Source organism: Schistosoma haematobium, chromosome ZW, assembly GCF_000699445.3.
Source record: "Schistosoma haematobium chromosome ZW, whole genome shotgun sequence".
In the NCBI taxonomy this organism is placed as follows: domain Eukaryota; kingdom Metazoa; phylum Platyhelminthes; class Trematoda; order Strigeidida; family Schistosomatidae; genus Schistosoma; species Schistosoma haematobium.
This window is the reverse complement of record NC_067195.1, coordinates 44747794-44768896: the sequence shown is the minus strand read 5'-3', so window position 1 is coordinate 44768896 and position 21103 is coordinate 44747794. Positions and strand designations below refer to the sequence as shown.

Sequence of the window (21103 nt, the reverse complement as noted above, 5' to 3'; positions counted from 1 at the left end):
ACTCATTAGGTAGACATACGTTCATCCCAATGAAGATATAATAAAATGTGTGACAACTGTGTTCGTTTTTATTCTCTTGTCCAGTTCATATATCTTTGTTTATTAATTAATACGCCAACCACTCATTCTAGATAATCACGAGCTTATCTAACGGGTATAAAAGTACGTTCCTTCGTTGATCTCCAAAACTCCATTTGGCATATATACCAACCCCAGACAATGCCCCGATATTGTCTTTACACAAAAGATCTCCGTAAAGTCATTACGTAGTGCATCGTCAGTGAATAAATACACAACGTAGTACACATAAATCTAATAAGCATAGCTATCATCAGCAAATAAAATGTAAGTGTATGATGAACACAGGCCAATCTGTCAAAAATGTACCACGAATGCATCGTCATATGCTACAAGTATGATAGATTCCACATCTTTGTTGAGTTAAATAAGTCTTAACAATAAAATGTTCAGTTTGTTCATTTGTGCCCTCAATATTTCTTAGTAGTGTGCTGAGCAATTGTACGATGAACTCGATCCCTAAAAAATATTAACAGCAGAACTAAGTCTTATAATTGGTACGTGAGTATAATGATGTAACAGTAGCATCAATGATGAAGTTGAGTTAGGTTACCAGCGTATATCCAGAGATGAAGTGGATTTCTCGACAATGGCAAAAGTATCAGTTACAGAGAGTAAAAGTCAGTTGTATAATATAATGTGACTCCAATTTAGTTATCGTATTCATTCTTGGTGTAATCTGTTAGTGAATATTGTCTTTAAAACGGACCTAAATGGTTGAGTAACTCCGAGGATAAAGATAGTCCTCTTTCTTTCCAAATGCTGCCATACGGTCATAGGCTTTTAGCCTCTGACAGGAATGGCTTGCTCAACGGCTTTACGTGCTGGTTGTTTTTCCATGAAATTGAAAGGAAAGGTAGCTAACATCTGGTTCTTTAATTGGATAATAGATATGGCGTTTCCACCCAAGGCCGTTGGAAAATTCAGATTTCAGACCAATGATCTTCAGGATCCAGAGAGGAAGAAGGATTCGTAAAGTTATTTTAGTCACTAGCCACTATAGGACAATCTCGTGATGATTCCTCACTGTCTGGTAAACTAAACCCTAAGTCAACGGCTCGTGAAATAGTCCTCTAAAAAGTCACCTACTTCCGTTTTTGCACAATAGAAGGATCCAAGCTAACACACAAATCTGATGATAATACCCTTACTTCCCCTCGTTATCAATACAATTAAATTGATATCACCAAATCCAAACACCAACTTCTGTGGTTAAAACATTTTTACAAATTTCATCTCAGTGACTTCCACATCGCTCTTTATTTGTCAACACTGAGGCCGGGTGGAAATGGCGGGTTGTTATTCAGTTTGTGGTATGGCACCGTGGTGTGAAAGATAGGCATACATGACTAGTATATGTCAGTTCATTACAACTTCTCGATTAGGGTCCCAAAGATCATACAACTCAATTGCTTGAGACGTTGTACAATATATGCTCCATAATACAATCCAGTGGCCCTTCATAATAGTGAAATTAGCCTTTTTAAATCCAAGAATGCTTTCTTGGCTTTTTGTTCACTGAGCTTTATCTTTTGTTGTATGCTATTTCTGCTTAGTTCTTTTTTGATTGTGTTCTCATTCTATGGATTTCTTTACCATATTACCATTTCATTTCTGTGGTATATTTTCTTTGATGCTGTATTGTACTAAAATTTGTCTATTAATTAAATAACCTTCAAAATAATCAACCATACCACAAACAACCTTTTCGTCTGTCTGAAATAATGAAAATATAAGTGTTCAGACAGAATCACAGTTGAACTGTTTACTACAGTTTTAAACAATAACTTATGAAAAATACCTTTCTTTGAATGCCAACACCATCCCACACTGAATCCTTAGAACTCAAATAAAATCCTGTCACAATTATTCCAGACTGAAATACAAACACCAAACTAGTACAGTCGGAAAGACTGATACCAAAATCTTTGTTCTTGCTCTTTTCAAAGTGATAAAGGGAACTATATATACCAAAATGAAACGCTACAAGTTATATCAATGGAAATACAACTTTCGATTGCACTGATTGCTATTAGAAGGTTGTTCTGATCTACGTAATAAATGTAAGATAGATCAAGGGGACTAACAACGGTCGATCAATAACTGAACAGAACCATACAAGTATGATACAAATTGATAATAAGATTAACACGAACAATTTTCATTACCATACACACAAAGTAAATTGACTAAGTTGTTCTACCTTCCGGGTCATTTTAGAAGTGAATTAAAGCATCCAATCATCAGAGAAAATAGAAATAAATTGAGACAAACCCTAAGTCTAACGCCAACAACTCGAAAAATAAATAGGAATTGGGCAGATAGGTGATCTTAAAACTAAGTAAATAGCGTGTACAGATTATAGGTTGTTTTAAAACAATGGACCTACAAACACAGTTTTGTGATATGAAATAAGTATTATTTTGGATAGGTGAGTTGATCAATTCAAAGTTACATCTTCACAACTGTTTAAAAACATCGTGTTCGATATCATCAAAGTAAAAACAGCCTACACAATGAAATGTACAACGTATTATTTTATATGATCATTTATAAAACCATGTTACATCATTAACAAGTGCTCCTATATTTCTCTCGAATATAATTTCCCTCTAATATATTCCATATATTTCAACTGACCATGATGTTTTAACATTTTGTAACTAAAATTATCAGTACTATAGCAACTCTCCTACAATCAATTTCGATTATGGTTAATTTTAGTTAAACCCTTTTATTAACTTACTTAATAGACAATGTTGTTCGAACAGTAATAATCCGTCCATTTTTTGTACTATTATGATCACTATCTTGTCTGTATAAAAGTGTACGCTTGATAATATGACAGCCTACACACATATATCTCTCTAGCTAAAATGTTAATCGCATAAATATTGCTTGATGAGTCATTCTCATTCACATGTATATATATACTCGAATCCTATTATTAGCCTTTGCCTTTCCTATCTGAGTCATATTCGATTCGTCTCTCCATTTGCTCGCATACACAAGTTCGCCTCTCTGCTTCGAATTCGCTCGATATGCTTTCAGTTTTGTCACCCATGCTATCCGCAAATAAATTGTAGTCACCGCTTCTTATTGCCTTCTGATTTCAAACACCGTTGGGATTTATATAATAACGGTTATCAAGGTGATTGATTAACGAAGCTGAGCTACTAAAGTACAAAGAAATATAAACGGATGGGAAATTTAAATAATAACTCAATAAATATATATTTAGATACTTAACATTGACATATTTAACAGATAAAACTACTAAAATACATGCAATGCAAATGATAACATATGTATAAATAAATCAAATTATTTAGCATAGTTTCTATGTAATATAATAAGTCATAAATAAAGACTCGTGGTATGATGATGTTATCTATTGAGTAAGCTTGATACTATTCACAAACATAATAAATGCTCACGTTATTTCATAAAGTAATTAAAGTTAATAATATAGACTATCTGGTTTACCCTTGATGGAATAAATTTATCCTAGTCCTCGGAAAACCTTAAGTTCATCCTCATGTAAGGTTATGGGTTTTCACTTCTTAGTAGTTGGAAGTAAGTTTGGAATACTGTCTGTGTAAAAGCTAGCAATGGAAATATCATTTTTAGATAATTATATCTATATAGTAAAATTATTAATATCCTGATGTTTAAAGACATTCTTACTGGAAAAAATAACGCTATACATTAGTTCATGTATTAAAATAATTATCCACATAAATCTCCGAAATATATACTGAATTTGAAACTTTGTATATGATAACTCTTGCTAACTGAACTCTATATTCGGTTCCTAAGCTATTCATGTAAACCCCAAGCTAGAACTACACAGCGACCTAAACACGACACGATAGGCGCAAAATATGCGAGAAGCATTTTACTCCAAAGATTCGTCCTAGTATAGAAAATATAGGGTTTTTATAGTATTTTAGATGTCCTTGGGTTTCCTGAAGATTCTGGAATGCTACTAAACATAGTAGCACTATAGTAATCAGTCACTCAGGAACTCTACATGTGACGTTTCGCTTTCTTGATGCTTCTGGCTAAACTTCAAGTGAACTCTGATCGAGTAAAATGCTTCTTAGTGTTTTCCTGATCCTTCCTTGTCTTTTGCGAGAAGTTTTCTGGACCACCCCAGCGGTATAGTATGAATTTACTCCTACATTTCAAAATATATTCTCCAATCTTAAGTGAAGTTGGATTGAAGCTAGCTGTGAAATTCAGTACACGCGTTTCGTCCAATTCAAGATTCGCCAGCTGGATGTTCCAGTTTGTTGTGTACACTGAGGACAGAACCCGGTACCTGAAGCTTCAAATCTTAATTTTTATACACTATGTTAATGTTTCTGGATACATCTAGCTAACGAGTCCCAAAAAGGATGAAGCGTACGGCTTAAATTTCACGAATGGCTACAATCCGAATTTACCATACTAATAAAAACTAATTAATTGCGCTCCCTAGTATCAGTAACGAGACCTAATACTCTTTTTTACTACCATGAACATTACAATTACTTCGATCACTTTGCTCAGCACTTACTTATTTCACGTCACTTGATAGTGAAATTTATTTATTTATTTGAACACATATGTATTGGTACAGGAGTGCGCCAAATATATATGCGCCACACAAAACAATGAGAATTTAAGAAGAAGAAAAAGAAAAAAGTGGGGAACGTAAAAAAAAAGATAAAAAAAAACAATAACGAAGAGATTGGTGTAAGTTAGTGTAATAATAATAGTAATAGTAGGGGAACAGAAGGGTACAATCAGAAGAAATCTTTCAGTTAAGGAAGATACAACCACGTTTTATGAAGAAAGTAAAAGAAGGCTACAGCATGATCGCCACTGGCTTCTATTCTAAGCCATATCTGATAAAGTCTCTAGCCACTGTGTTGCACCATCTCTCGGACCCCAACCAGGGAGTCGTGAAGGACCAACACAAGCCAGTCCTTTGCAGCTTTCTTTCATACCACGACACCATGTCATGCACTGACCATCTCTCCGCTTCTTCCAACCAGTCCCAGAGTCGGCAAATAATGCACGACGTGGAATCCTCTGGGACGACATTCGTAGAACATGTCCAAGCCACCGAAGTCGGTGTTTCAAGATGGTGACACCAATTGCATTATCGTCTCTGTGCCCGAACACACAATGCCGAACCTCTGCACTACTAACATGGTGTTGCCACTGGATATCAGCAATACTTCGGAGACAACGATGATCGAACACAGAGTTGTCTAACATCTTCAACTCGGAGACGCTAGGCTTCATAGGCATCGAGCAGAACTGCTTTCACCAACGCGTTGTAGGTCCGACCTTTTACAGCCAGACTAACATCACGAAGGCGCCAAAGATGGCCCAGATTGACATAAGCCGCTCTGGCTTTCACTATACGTGCATTGATCTCATCACGCACGCCACCACCAGCATTTATGTATCTACCTAGATACATAAACTTCTCGACTACGTCTATCTGCTCACCATCCAGAGTGAGTACAGAACTAGGATCCTGCCAGTCTTGTAGCAGTACTTTGCATTTCGAGGGTGCAAAGCACATACCATACCTATGGACACCGATTGCCAACTGATTAAGTGCGGATTGCATGACTTGGGCATTATCGCACAGTAAGACAATATCATCCGCATACTCAAAGTCGAGAAGTCTTTCTCCAGACAACAGATCCACACCGCCATTACTTACATCCATCAGAGCTGTTTCCAGAATGTCATCGATGGCAAAGTTGAAGAGGAATGGTGAGATTGGGCAACCCTGCCTAACCCCACTGCACGAATGGAACAATGGAGAGAGGTAGTTGTATGCCCTCACTCTGCCTGAGGTGTTTTTATATAGGGCATTTAGGATGTTAATAAACTTCTCAGGCACACCCTTCTTCAATAGACAATCCCAGAGAACAGTCCTATCCAACGAATCGAAGGCAGCCCTGATGTCAAGAAACACTACGATTGTTGGCCTGTGATGTGTATGACGGTGTTCTAACATTTGGCGGAGGGTGAAGATATGATCAATACATCCTCGACCAGAACGAAACCCAGCCTGCTCCTTGCGAGTCAATCTTTCTCGGCTTTTGAACAACCTACGAAGTATGACGGAAGCCAATAGCTTGGACGCAATCGGAAGTAGACTTATCCCCCGATAGTTGTTACACGAACGACGTGAACCCTTTTTAAAGATAGGGACAACTATCGACTCATTCCATGACGTTGGTACGCTCTCTAGCTCCCAGACTTTTGTAAACAACGTTGTCAGTTCCTTAGTCAGAAAGTCACCACCATCTTTCAAAAGAGCCGGAGGTAAGTCATCTGGGCCAGGTGATTTGTAGCGCTTCAAGAGTTGGAGTTCCTTGCGGACTTCCTCCTCGTTTGGTGGATCAGTCGTCACCGGCCATGGAGGGCAGGACAGTCTGACCGAAGTTGCCGGAGCAGCAGGCCAGTTGAACTGCCTTTCGAAGAATTCTGCCCATCGTCCAAGACATCGATGGATGTTAGTGATTGGCATCCCGTCATCCTCACAAATTGTTTCGCTCACACCAGACTTCTTGCTGCCAGTGACTCGGATGAGTTGGAAGAGATTCCGGTAGTTACCAGACGCACCTGCAGCTTCCAGCTCATTAGCACGCTCCGACCACCAGGCTTCTCGGTCCTTACTCAAGCTTTGCCCGATTTCATTACGTAACAACCCTCGTTTGTGGTCAAACTCACGGTCACCCGGAGTAGACCGACGGGCTTCAATGAGTTGTAAGGAACCAGAAGAAACCCAGTGCTTAAAAGCGGGACGTTTCGCAAACTCACAACTGACTGTACCCGCCATTTTCATGGCGTCAAGCAATTGCAACTAACGCTCATCTATACTTTTCGGTGGTATGGTATCTAGCCTAGAAGCTAGCTCGATTCGATACTTACTTGCAACAGGAGTTTCAAGCAACTTGCTGACATCAATCCTTTGGATTGTAACTCATTTATACGTAAAATCTGGTGTAACAAATGGATTTTATTTACCTAATTTTGACTGTATTATAATTATGAAACATTGAAATTTATTGACAAATGAAAACTATAGGAATTAGGCTACTTCAATTTGTAGAATGGATCAATATTTTTAGTAATGAATTCATAAAACAAAGCTGTGTACGTCAGGGTATTGGACATATACTGAAGTGTTATCGCAACCCTATTGGTCAGTTTCGTTTATTTCAAGACGACTAGTACTGAGTCCCTATATATTTTTACTGCACACAAACTTAGTTGCTTATCCAGTGTAACACAACTGAAATTTCGCTACTAAAGTCCTTATTCTCATTTAGCATACAATTATTGGAGTGTAATTCCATTAATTATAGGTTATCATTGAAAAACACTGTAGCATCTAACACAGTTGTTACCTAAATCTCTTCGTTCGGAAAAAATTCCGTGATCATTCCAGCTACTAAAAATTGAAAATGCTAATTTAGATGACCTTTCTAAGGACATTATATGAATGTATTATGTCAAATTGTTATTCATCTCATGCATACATACCACACATTATGTAGAATTTAATGTTATTATTTCTATTTACATATATATTACGTTAAAAAAAAAACAAATTACTAACATACAGATGATTTGTCCTTCAAGTATAACTAGAACAGATTTGTTATTAAAAAATCCTTAATCAATAGGAAAACATTTTCTGAAATACATGATGGCGGATTTGACAGAAATATACTCAAGTATCTGAAAACTATTTTATATAAAAGGGTATTTTACTAGTTTTAAAAGTTTGTATTTTTTAATTGTTTAGACAGCCTTCAAGTAATAGCACGATATACTGCTTAAAGAGCACATATATCAGCAAAGACTGGTTAAGTTCAACACTGAGTATAACATCAAAGGTAAAATGGAATACAACAATACACATCGACGAATTTTATGGTTATTATGACTCACTAGACTCGTGAAAAAATTTCCAAGTGTTGCTGAACAGGACCAAAGATTCAGTAGATATCCAGCTGCGAGATCGACAGATAGGATCGGTCGTGCACAGACCAAGTCGCGACACTACGGATCATAGTTACACAATCAACTGAATGGAACTCGTCATTATACACGTTAACTCCCTTGATTATGAGAAAACCTTTGACAGCCTAGGTAAAAGAACCTTATGAAATTTTCTTCGACACTATGGTGTACCTGACAAAATCGTCAACATCATCCGGAATTCGTAAGACGGACTACACGACAAAGTTGTGTATAGAGGACAGTTGACAGACGCATTCCAAGTGAGAACCGGTGTCAGATAAGGCTATGTACTCTCCCCCTTCCACTTTCTTCACACGATTGACTGGATTATGAAGACCTCGACTTCTGAGAGGAAGCACGGAGTACAACGGAAAGCTTGGATACAACTGGACTGCAGCCATCTTCACATCAGTAGACTTTAATATGCACAAGGGAAAAAAGGAAAAAAATCCTTAAATAGAACACGGAGAACACGAACCCAATCTCACTTGAAGGAGAAACTCTGAAAGAGGTGGTAACTTCCACGTATCTGTGCAGTATCACCGATGAACAAGGAGGATCCGATGCAGACGTAAAAGTAAGGATTGGCAAAGCAAGAGCAGCAGTTCTACAGTTGAACAACATATGGAACTCAAAACAACTATCAACAAACACCAACGTGAGAATTTTCAATACGAACGTTAAAACACCTTTATTGTACGGAGCTGTAACTTGGAGAACTACTGATCAAAGAATGTTTGTAGATAAAGAAGAATGACAGTTAATAACACAGATGATAAACTTGTCTTTTTTAAACAGTTACTATAGTAGCACTTTAAACGGATAACAAAACCGAAATCTATTGTAATACTGTATAGTTATGCTGAGAATCATTTACTGTAATCAAACATGGTATTAAATAACGGAATGCTTATTAATTATGTCATGATAAGCAAGCATCAATTGGAGAAAACTATTCTGGTTTCTATTGTTAGTCAGTAATTATAATTTTTAACTAAGAATTTCATGACAATAAACCTGGTGAAAGCCTTGCAATTATAATTTATTCAGTTCAGCAAAGAACACAATACACTTGAATGCATCCATCTCGAGTTGGAAAATTTACATTGTTACCACTAAATCATATAATATAGTAAAATCCAACTAGTTTACAGTATACTACTTATTTTATTTCACTATAAAGTAATAAATATTTGAAAGATAAATAGATAAAAAATATCTATAAAAGTAATAAATAAATCGAACGAATATTTTAAAACAAATTGTTAATTGTCAATCAACATTGTAATAATTGATTTGTCTAAGCAATTACACACATCATTATCATTAACATGTTACAAAATCTATTGAAATGGAAAGAGTGAAACAGTTAAATAGTCATGATGACAATAATGAAAAATCATTATGCTCTTCTAAACAAATACACACATCATATATGACTCAGTTTGTATCTGTACATAATTAGATTTAGATTTAATATGCATCTCTCTCTCTCTCTCTCTCGCCATATATGTATATTTGGGATAACGAATTACAAGCCACTTATAATGATATCAATGGGAAATATACATAATGAATTTGTGTCATTATTGCTTTACTCAGTTTTAAATGGTCGAAAAATCGAAAGTTAGCCAACTATGAGAAGAAAAAGTAGGATAATCATAAACTACTACGAGTAATTTTAATTGTTCATTTTTATTTAAATTCAACTCCTTTGTACAAGTAACTAAACTAAATAGTCATGAGAGTATAAGCACACTCGCATAGACATACATACACACAAATAAGAGAATAGATCACAGTTGTGTTTTTGTTTAAAATAACAAACAAAAATAATTCACTATTAGTTTTAGGAACAATAATAATAATGTTGATGATTTTACTGTTTACTACAAAGGGTGAAAAACACCAACACATGAAGTCAGCCATGTGTGTATAGATGCATCATAACTTCAAAGTTGAAACAGATTCCAAGAAGAAGAAAATTTTGTTGCACTTTTTCCATTTCAATGTAATAAACACTTCTTTTTTAAACAAAAAAATAGTCAGTGAATATTGTTGAGATTATTTCCAATTTTACAAAGAACAAGGAAATACATAAAAGTGGCAAACACGCAAAAAGAGAATGATTTCGTATTCGTGCTAAACAAAATATGATAAATGAAAAGGAAAGAACACAGAATGAGGACATAACGGAGACGGAACAACACCGAAAAAAGTGAGAACCTCTGTAAAAAGAAAAGGGAATGATTGATGAATTAAACAAAAAACAATGATCCAAATTCACGTTCCCAAACAGCTTGACTTGATTTATTTAATTTCTTCGATAATTTTATACCACCACTACAGTCGCCAGTGCGATTACCAGCGCCAATAGGTAAACCAATATTGGCATTGAATTGCTCAGAATTGAATTTATTATTGACTGTATCACTGACAGATGAAGGATTGAAATTTTCACGCCCTTGTATTTTTTTTGGACCATTCGCAATAGGTGGAGACATATCATGTAGATAGAAGTCACAAGATGATATATCATCAAATACTTCAGCCATATGTGCACGTACTGAATGTGCCTAATATAGTGAACAACAACAGGTAAGACATATATATTAACGCTAAAATGTACTTATGATGAACGAAAATGGTTATTTTCTTGACAGACTGACGTCAATTGAATAATTATTTAAAACTGTACATCACTGAAAGTGTTCTCTTTGGTTTAGTTTTTGGATTTCACAGTAACACGTTCTACTCACGGGATACATCAATCTCATGACCTATGGTTTATTCAGTGGATATACAATATTTTTAAACTTCTTAGATTATAGCTACTGATTAGCAAATTTAGGCTGTTTACAATAAAACGCAACTATCACGTTATATATATATCGTCAAGTTCTGCCCTCAATATAATTGTAATTCACATATATCACCTCATCATCCCTGATTTTCGTTGGTTCCCTCTTCGGCAATAATTCTAACAAGCTAATAAATTAAAGATCTTTGACAGAAATATTTTCTGAAATTCAATACAGATTACAAATTGGCTGTTTGGTTTTAATTCTGAATCTAACATAAGACATTGTGCACAAACTAAACAGTGGTAGTTTACTCACAGCAAGATTCAAAACTAATGAGGCTTTGATTTTGATAGGAAAACGTTTTTACAGAAGAAATTTTTCCAACGATATTGACAATGAACAAATGCTTGTCGTGTAACGCATTCAATAACTAACATATTCAATTTCTATTCTCAATTGTTAGATTATTTCGAATTCATTTTTGTATTTAGCTGGGTGCTATTGATTATTTGAATGTCAATCCATCTATCCCGTGTGTGCAGACCGAGGTACGGCACTCACATTTTCCTTAGTTCACCGAAATTATACATGCTTTAGACAATAACGGCAACAGCGTAGCTACCGCCTAAACACAAATTTGTCAAGCGTTAAATAATGAGTTCCTGAAGTCGGAAAGCTATTCATTAAAAAATGCATGCGTACGTATGTTCAACGTATATACGAGGTGATACCCCCTTTAATATCTTTAAATTTTTGCAGATATGTATAAAGAACAAAGTACAAAATTCACTTTTTCACGTTGTTGAGCACAGATTTCATTGAATTCAGTTGAATTAAAACATCCATCTAATAATCGATCTTCTTCGACAAATTTCGGTGGTTTTTGAATTTCTTCTCCGTCACCTATGTATATAAATGAATAAATAAGTCGAATTTGTGAAAAAACATGAATTAAAGTGTGCGAAGACTACACAAATGACTAAATGACAGTAGACATTTCAACATTTATTTGCTAATTACAGTATGACCAGGTGATATTAGTCAGTCATAGTTGTACGAATTATGAACTATTACTCTATAATCGTATTTCCTTCCACATAGAAAAAAAAATTAGTCGATTAAAGAAAATCACATAAAGTCATATCCAAATTACGAGACTACACATGACATCATTTATGTATAGCGACATTTTTGCAAACGATGAAATTATTCAGAAAAGTCAGTCAATCAGTTATAATCAACTGCATCACTAACACTGATTCTAGGCTATAAACAGGTATATACATATATGCATGCATGACAGCTGGAAGACTACCTCTTGACAACTATCAACTATTCATTCATAGTCATTCTCACTTACGAAGCGATCTTGCAAAAACTACTATTACTACTGTGGTGTGCTACTTATATTGACATAAGTAGTATATAACGTTACTCGTGAACAGAAGGCCTGGCAGAAGAGAGCAAGAGGATCGAGAAGTAAAAAATAGAAACAGAGTGCAATTTGTATGAAAATGCGAGAACAATCAAGTCTGAGCCATTTTGAGACAATCAATGGACATTCTGCAAATTAAGCATTTACTTTATGATTGTTAGATTTTATTAACAAGTCCTGCAATTCTGTGCTAAATACATTCGATTGTCCCCCCGGGTGTTCTGCTCACTACACTTCTACTACCACTACACTGTTTTACGTTCCATTGAGTAATGTTCGCGTTAATCATGATAGGGAAAGAAAACGCTAATATCCTTATGAAATGACATCATTTGTTAATTATTCAATAAAATACCCGACATGCTTTATGTCTCGCTATGCAAAAAAAGAGTATATTTACACGGTGCAAGTGAAATTGTCTTGTTCAAGGAAAAAGAGAGAAATTTGGAAAACAATTAGGATTAATGCCGATTAAGGAATTTCTTTATTTCATTTTATATTTTAAATATTCCGGTTAAATTAAAAACAATATTAAGCTTGAGATATTACTTGGTTTTAGAAACCAGTGAAATTTACAGGATGCAAATAAGAACACGAAAACTGATGTAGAAAATTTATTCCACCGTACAAAATACACGAATTGTTGCGACGGTAGCTAAATGATGCTGACATCTTGATCCCGTGAATCGCATGACACAAACAATAACGCGAAGATAATAGATAAAGATTTATTTCACACCGAAAATAAATCAAAACCAATGTCTGAATACATCAATTTCGTATGATTTACATTGATTAACAGTGAATTTTGTGTATATTAAACTGAGTATTACCAGACATTAATTTGCCAATAATGATTATTTACAATACAAAATTAACCACCTATAACCAACAGATATATCTAATATAATCACACCTCTTATAATGTGATTTCACATTATACGCGATTGGAAAAAGCCCAATTGAGTATGTCATTTGAGCCGTCATCAATTAACATTGTTGCTCATCATATAAATGAATAATATCTGTACTAGTGTAAACGGTAGTGTTTGATTGGATCAATATTGAAATGAGAGAATAATAGTAAAGCAATAAATATGTTTGGATTTTTTTTCATGGACTGCTGCAGCAGCACAAAAACATTTTTCTGCAAAGATTACATTCACGTAAATATTGAAGAATTTGCACATAATCAACTGATATAATTTAAATTAATAAAACAACAGTGATAACGACTTAGTTAATGTAGAAAGAAATATATTTATCTTTTTAGAAAAGTTACAGAAATCAACACATTCAGTACGTAAATACAGGTAGAGTTTATGCAGAACTATAGAGTCAATAGTTTATACAGACCGAAACAAACAATGCTATAACTACTACTGTTACATTTTATTCTTAATTCACTGTTCGAATTCTTTTATACTATGTAATTTAACTGTATCAACATAACAGAGAAAATAATTTCCAAACTTTACGTAAATACGCAATTGATGCAAGTAGTCAGAGAATAGTATGAGATTCAGAAACAAAAATGGGAAAATCTAAGACCGGTATGATTGATAAAGTATTTGATTGAGTGACGATTGAATGATCATTTGATAAAATGGGTCGAATGAATGATTTAGAATCCTAGTGAAATAATCGTTGAAAAAGTGAACTCTCATTTCAATGAATAATAATGTTTTAAGGAACTAAAGCTATGAAGAAGACTGAATAACAATTAGTTACCAATAATACAGTGAATGGTTAATAAAGAATAAAAATAAAAACCTATAAAACAATCGGTAGAGATTTACATCGCATTAACAGTAACAAAGAACCGTAAAATGATCAACATTTGGATAAAGGCAATTTAATAGTAGAGAGAAATTTGTAACTTGGGTAGATGGATTCAGTAAAGCTGAATCTCATAAGCTCGATGGTTTAATTTATGGAGATTTCTAGTTCACTCTTGAAAATATTACCATTAACTGTATGGCTTCCTTAAAAGTTTTGAAATTATATCATACTCTTTATTTTACCGACTTACAAAAAATCAAAAGAGAAATAGCCACGTTTATCATTAATTTAATAGATATTAACTGAGAATTCAAAAACTAACTTTTACCATACTTAATTAAACGGAAGATATTTCAATAAGATCTTATTTTAATTAATTACATTAAGTGAAAATTACTTACCTTTAAAAAACACATCTAGACAAGTCGGAAAAATTTAAATAATTAAGTACAGAGAATAAATGAATGTGAGTTAATCGGCGAGAGAGTTTAAAGTAATGAATAGACAATAGATTATCAAGCCAAATCACCGCATAACAAAATAATAGAGACTAATTAGGAATGACACTAGTTGACCGATTCTTGCATCCCAAACACTAAATGAATGCACAGGTTTTGAAAAAAGGTTCATAAACTTGCCAAAATTCTCCCTCGTGATTATTTTCAGACTAAAGTAGTATAGAAGTTTAACGGAAATTACTTAATCTGATGAATGGATAAAATCAATTGTTGATATAATATTCCCTTGCCAGATCCAAAACCGATTATTTAATGGATCCTATCACACGATGATAATAATCTGTATAATTATAGCTGCTTTCGTTAGTTTGTTTTCCTAACATACTAGTGATAACTGAAATTGTCTCATTAGATTATCAATTAGAAATAGCAATGAAATATTAAGGGTTTTAAATTTCGTCATAATTTTAACAAATTATCTATTTCCACATGATATACAATAATGTAACGGTTCGTTATCTGATCTTCCATACAAGTTAACAGTCAGTAATAATGGGAATTATCGCACTGAAGAGGACTGAATTTCGATCATGTACAAGTACAGGAGACGCTGGAGGTGGGTAGGGCAACATTATGAAAATTATTAAGCTGCATCATGAGGCAAACGCTCACTTGAGATCCTGAAGGAAGGGGGGCCGATCAAAGAACACATTGCTCCGAGAATTGAAAGTAGACATTAAAAATGGATATCACTTAGAAAAAGTTAAGAAGGAGAGCCCAGGACAGAGTTCCTTGGAGAATCCTGGTCAGAGGAAAATGCTCCACGAGAAGTTACAGGCGTAAGTAGGCAAGGCACATCTGTATGAAGAATCCTAAATAGGATGAAACATATATTCTGGATTGAACTGCTAATAACTTAAAATCTACAAGATTAATGGACCTATCTACCGAAGATGAGCATATACTAACAAAGAACAGTCAAAACATTTAGCTCTGAATATTAGCAACACGATGTAATACAAACCATTGTAAATACTTCTATATAGTATGTTTAAACTAAAAATATAGAGATTTAATCCCAACTATCTCGAAGTTCAAATCAATATACCGATTTGAATGTTTCGGTTTTCGATATATGGTTTGATTTACACTAACATTGGAACTGCTTTTAACTAAACAGTCTAAGAAAGGTAGTTCGCTACGTTCATCTTTTTTTGAAAGTGAATTTGATGTGTTATGTGAGTATGTTTATGTGTTTGGAGAAATTTCTAAGTCTTTTTAATAGTGATAAATGTGTCATCTATGTATCATCTGAGCCAGATGCGTGGTCTGATTGTGCCAACACCTCGACGTCCGTTAATATTATAAAAATAATAATATTATAAAAAAACTGAACATCTCACAAAAAATTATTGAAGATTGTAAGTTTGTAGTTTCGTACCCCTTCGATAATGAATTTAATGCTAAAGTAAGATCAATTTTTTTATAAATCTATTTTCAATGCGTCCATAGAAAATATTGAGAAACCTAATTTCACTTTTATTTCTAACTTTTCATACGCAAAAGATTTCACAAAGTACATCGTACTAGTATGCTGTTTATTCTTTTTCTAAAGTATTAAAGGTTATCAGAGCTGATCTGTAAAAACGAACTAACATATTTTATTTACAAATTTAAATCTTCAAATAGTTTAAAACGAGGTAATATTAAGAAAGATAGTAGTATATTCGGTAGTTTAACAGATACGTTTCAGTTATCTTAAAACAATCTTATCAAGCCATGATCACTACTATGGATTTTAAAATATCAACATTTTTTCACTGAATTTCGTTCAAGTTAGAAAACTTTATACCCTGCCTAATTTTATCTTTTCCTCACAATTGTTCTTTGAAACTAATTGTCCGTTCTAAAAAAATAGTTAGGTTATTTGTATTCTAGGTTAATATACAAAGTATGTAATCGATAATACTAAATATATAATTAAAACATTAAAAGGTATTTTGCAAGAACCTTCATATTTCTTAGTTTGCGTCTATTGTTGAAGGGTCAACGTATTACTGTCGACATGCCATCTAATAATAATAGTATTATATATGAACTTAATATTACCATTTATAACCTGTTATAAGTAACTTCTTCTGTACACATGTAATATAAAAAGTTAGAAAACTCTTCAGACAGTTTACAGGCTTGAACTTTGTTTTACGGTGTTGCGATCCAAGATCGCAAATGGTCAGTCTCCGTTAACACATGAACATTGTAAGACGTTTGAAGCTTAAATAAATTAGGCTGGAATTCTAGTACGAATATTAATATCGTGATGTGTGTACAGTTGCATAAAGAGTACGGAATAGGACGAAATGGGTGTCCTGGATTGAATGGACAACCGAAATTGGAGAGACTACAATTTATGGACGAACCAATGAAACTAAAGATAGCTAATCTTGGATCTCAGCACGAAGTTCATTAATCCATGTGGCTAAATAGCAATTTGACATTATAACTAATGTTAACTCGTGGTGAAAACCAAAACTTTGCTTCTTAATACTAACTTCTAACTTCGATCCTAGCAAGTAGGTAAGTTTTCTTAAGGTCACTTTGGGAGTCACAAAGGGGTGTCCATAAATTATAGTTTCACCCTGAAATCCAAATCTACCAAAAATTCATATTGTCAAGTGTAATTGTAAAGCTGGTTAATGTGTCCTTCATTTCCACAGTTACACTCAACATATATTACGAATTCTACCTGTTTATAAACATTTACATTCCAATAATTCTAAATACATAATTAATTTAACTAGCTTGTATACAATACACAGACAGGCACCTTATATATATATATATATATATATATATATATATATATATATATATATATATAAACACAATGTAACTAGTTGACTTACAATAAATGTACACATAACAAATGTAAATGTATGGATATAACTAAGTATGTTTATAGAGATCACTCTATTTCTTTCTTATGTGTACAAATGGATATGATCTAATTACTAATTGGTTGAAAAATACTTAACTCATTCAATCAGTCATTATTTCATTAGTATACAAATATGTATGCATGGTAAAATCTAATTATGTAAAAATGAATATACATACATATGAATGTATCTCTTCCTATGAGTAAAACAGTATAATAAACATTGCTCGCCTAGAAATTACCATCAATAGTCAGACTGTGTAAGTTTAAATTCAAAATTAACATACGAAAAAGAAATGTAGTTCTACAAAATATATTTAAACACCAACTTTTCGCCACTTTCTTCTTTATGCACTTTCATAATCATTTCTTTTTTGTTTATAAACCAAATTTTATGTTTATACAGAGAATTTAAGTTAATTTTCATTAAAAATTGGCATCAGGCGGAGAGAGTACCAATGAATAATGTGTGTGGTTAAGAAATACCAGAAGTTAAACAATAACTTAAACACGAAATAAAAACTGCTACAAAACAATCGAATACGTTTAATGATTTATCCAGTAAATATATATATATATATATATATATACTAGAAGTAGTAAATGAGATGAGATAAAGTTAATCATTCTCGCTCAAAACACATAATTTAACTGAAACTGGATAATTGATGTGCGCTAAACGGATCACACGACCCAATTGTTCGATCCAACAAATACACAAACTGAGACTATAAAAAAACTTAACAAATTTTAGAGTACTTTCGTTATTTCTTATTTTTATTGAGTCTAATCCCCTATTATTTCATTTTGCTTTTTAAATGCAAAATGATTATGGAGTGGGGCGAATATCTTGATCGCACAGGATAGTATAAATTGAGAACAGTATAAAAGATATCTAACTACTTATCATTTTATGATTGAATTTATAAAAGGTAGGAAGTGTACATAAATTAATTCGAAATTAGATGTGTTTGAGCAATAACAACGAGATAGTAAGAACAAAATAATCTATACATATTCTAATAATAATTCATGGTGCTTTGAATTCACCTTCATGCTACTTAGAAAGTACAAATGAGCCAAAGTAAACCAAGTTAGGAATGGAGCAGTAAATGACCGAAGAGAAGATTAATGAGGATTGTAGCACATAATAAAGGTTGACTGAAATTGAAAAAAAAAGATATTGCATTCCAACTCAGTGATCTGAAATATTATGCTTATAACAAGACCTGATGATAGTCATATGGAGTTCGAATGTATATAGACTCGGAACTGGGATGCAGAGTACTCCCTAGTTATGACTAATCAACTAACTGATATTAGTTTTTTTGCGAAAAAGGCATTTGAAAACCATACAAATCTCTCTCACTTATCAGGTATAGATTCGTGTAATGGCTATTGAAACTACACATAGCCCAGACTGAAGTAGGTGGGACGGGATTCGAATTTGAGACTTAATGGCTGAAAGGTGAACACCTTATCCACTTAGCCACTGCTTTGAAAGCAAAGCACTACAATAACGATTCAGGTTATTCATTGTATTCTACGTTCAATATCTAATTGTCAACAAGTCAAGTGTTACACACCGTTAGTTATAGAGTGGTTTCTAGAATCGATAAGCCAGAATTCTTCTTGTAACAGCATAAACTATGATGAAATCTCATGTTATGAAAGTAGTAGAACGAAAATTCTGACTACTAAAATCAAAATTTCTTAAATAATAAACTTACTAATTATTTTGCGCATATTCTTGAATGATAAGTATTCATCGACCATCTCATATTTGGGAAGAGGGAAGGAAGTGAAGAAATGGAAATCAGCAATGAAAATGATGGTTAACAAAATACAGATATTGAATGACATTAATTAATGATATAATTGAACAGTATGTGTTGTCCAACTATTTGTGCACATTAAATGAGCGAACAGCCAACAAATGTCTAGTAAGTTAAACATATCACTTATTCAGATAGGCTTCAAATCATATAGGTAGTTATACACAGGTTAAATATGGTAAATTCAACATCTACAGCTTACATTTTACTCACGATTAAAATAGATCAATGACACTAACGTAACAATAGCTGATGTAGGTTTGATTCCTTTGAAGAGCATCAGTTCGCATTTAGATTATAGATACTCTCTATTCATGAATGTTAACTAGCACAAAGTTAGCATTCAAACCTCCGATAAGAGTAATTTTTACGAACGAACAATACATATAGTTCAATGCTAGTAAAGGTAAAAAATACAGTACCAAAGGGAGAACAACAGAATTATATTTATGTGATCACAGTGACAGATCTGCTTGTTGAACATTTGTTACTGACTAGCAAGACGCTCTCTATAACCCCCGGTAATTTCTACGCTGCAACTCGAACATAAGAGAAAATGTACTAAATGTCAGTAGCAGCTTTACTACAAGCATAATTCTGTATAGAAAATGCAATGTAATTACATACTTTCATGTGACCTTAGTCATCCACAACTGGATATAGTAAAAATCTAGGTAATTATCCAATCTTTATTTTTCTAGATGTTTAGAAGTCTCTAGTCAATAGTAGGTGGACAAAACATTTTCAGTCTTTTCCCGGGACACTGGAAACTATTTCGAGGGATATTTGTGGACATACAAAGATTTATATTCACACCTAACAGAATCCAAATCCACCATTTTAACAGGATTGGACAATGTTTTGGTATAGTTGTTCTGTGAACCCTATTTATGTTTGGCAATTTCGTTCTTTAGTTATTTGCTGAAGAAGACCAAACTGTCACGGGGAACATTGAAATTATTCTTAATTTCAACTGCTGAAAATTTCACAAATATAATTTTCTTTTATGTATTAAATAAGAATTTCTTTTCTTCAAAACTTGTTTTATAGTGCAGTACATTCTTTTCGAAAAATCATTCGACCTTGATGAATTGTTTACTTGTTGACATTTTTCCTCAGTCACTTTGTGTGTCTATATATGAACTCAAAAGATTTGGAGACAGATACTTTTCAAGACAAAACAAATTGGATAATCAAACAAAGTGACAGGTCAATCAGCAATAATCAACGTGGAGCTCAGTAAAAATTTCAGTTGACCCAAGTTACAATAGGTTTGAACTTATCAATAGTACACATCGATAATCTTCTGTGAAGGATCGTATCCATGAGGGCTGACGCAGGTTTCACAATGAAAAACTTAGTATGTTATTGAAGAGGGGGAATTTGAACAATTTAAAATTAATAGGGATTAATTTGATTTATTCAGTGTCAACTGCTTATTACTTTCTTTCATATTCAACTTCGTTGACTTTGCACGCCACAATATATGAAATAAAACGCTAGAAATTTTATATTTGGAAAAGGCATGACTGATTAACAGAATAGATTACTTTTTGTTGAGATTTGAAGGTGTTCAGCGTTAGACTGTATGGAATTATCATTGTGTATTACTGAGGTCTCATTACGTACTGGAAATAAAGTAAAAACATGTCTCTCTGTTGGCAAACATTCGCCGATCGTGATAAAATTTATCTTCAGTTTGTGTTAAACCTTTATATAAATACAACATC

At 33.5% G+C, this 21103-nt stretch overlaps 1 protein-coding gene across 1 annotated transcript in view; it reads right to left on the bottom strand.

The window, feature by feature from the left end:
- Positions 1-7698: 7698 nt before the first annotated feature.
- The window catches only part of EFR3A_1 (membrane anchoring protein efr3a), a 63974-nt gene continuing 50569 nt past the window's right edge, over positions 7699-21103 (bottom strand). Inside the window, exon 11 of the mRNA XM_051211523.1 lies at positions 7699-21083. Coding sequence (XP_051071590.1) covers positions 21078-21083 — 6 coding nt within the window. The 3' untranslated portion in view covers positions 7699-21077. The remainder of the gene's footprint in view (positions 21084-21103) is intronic.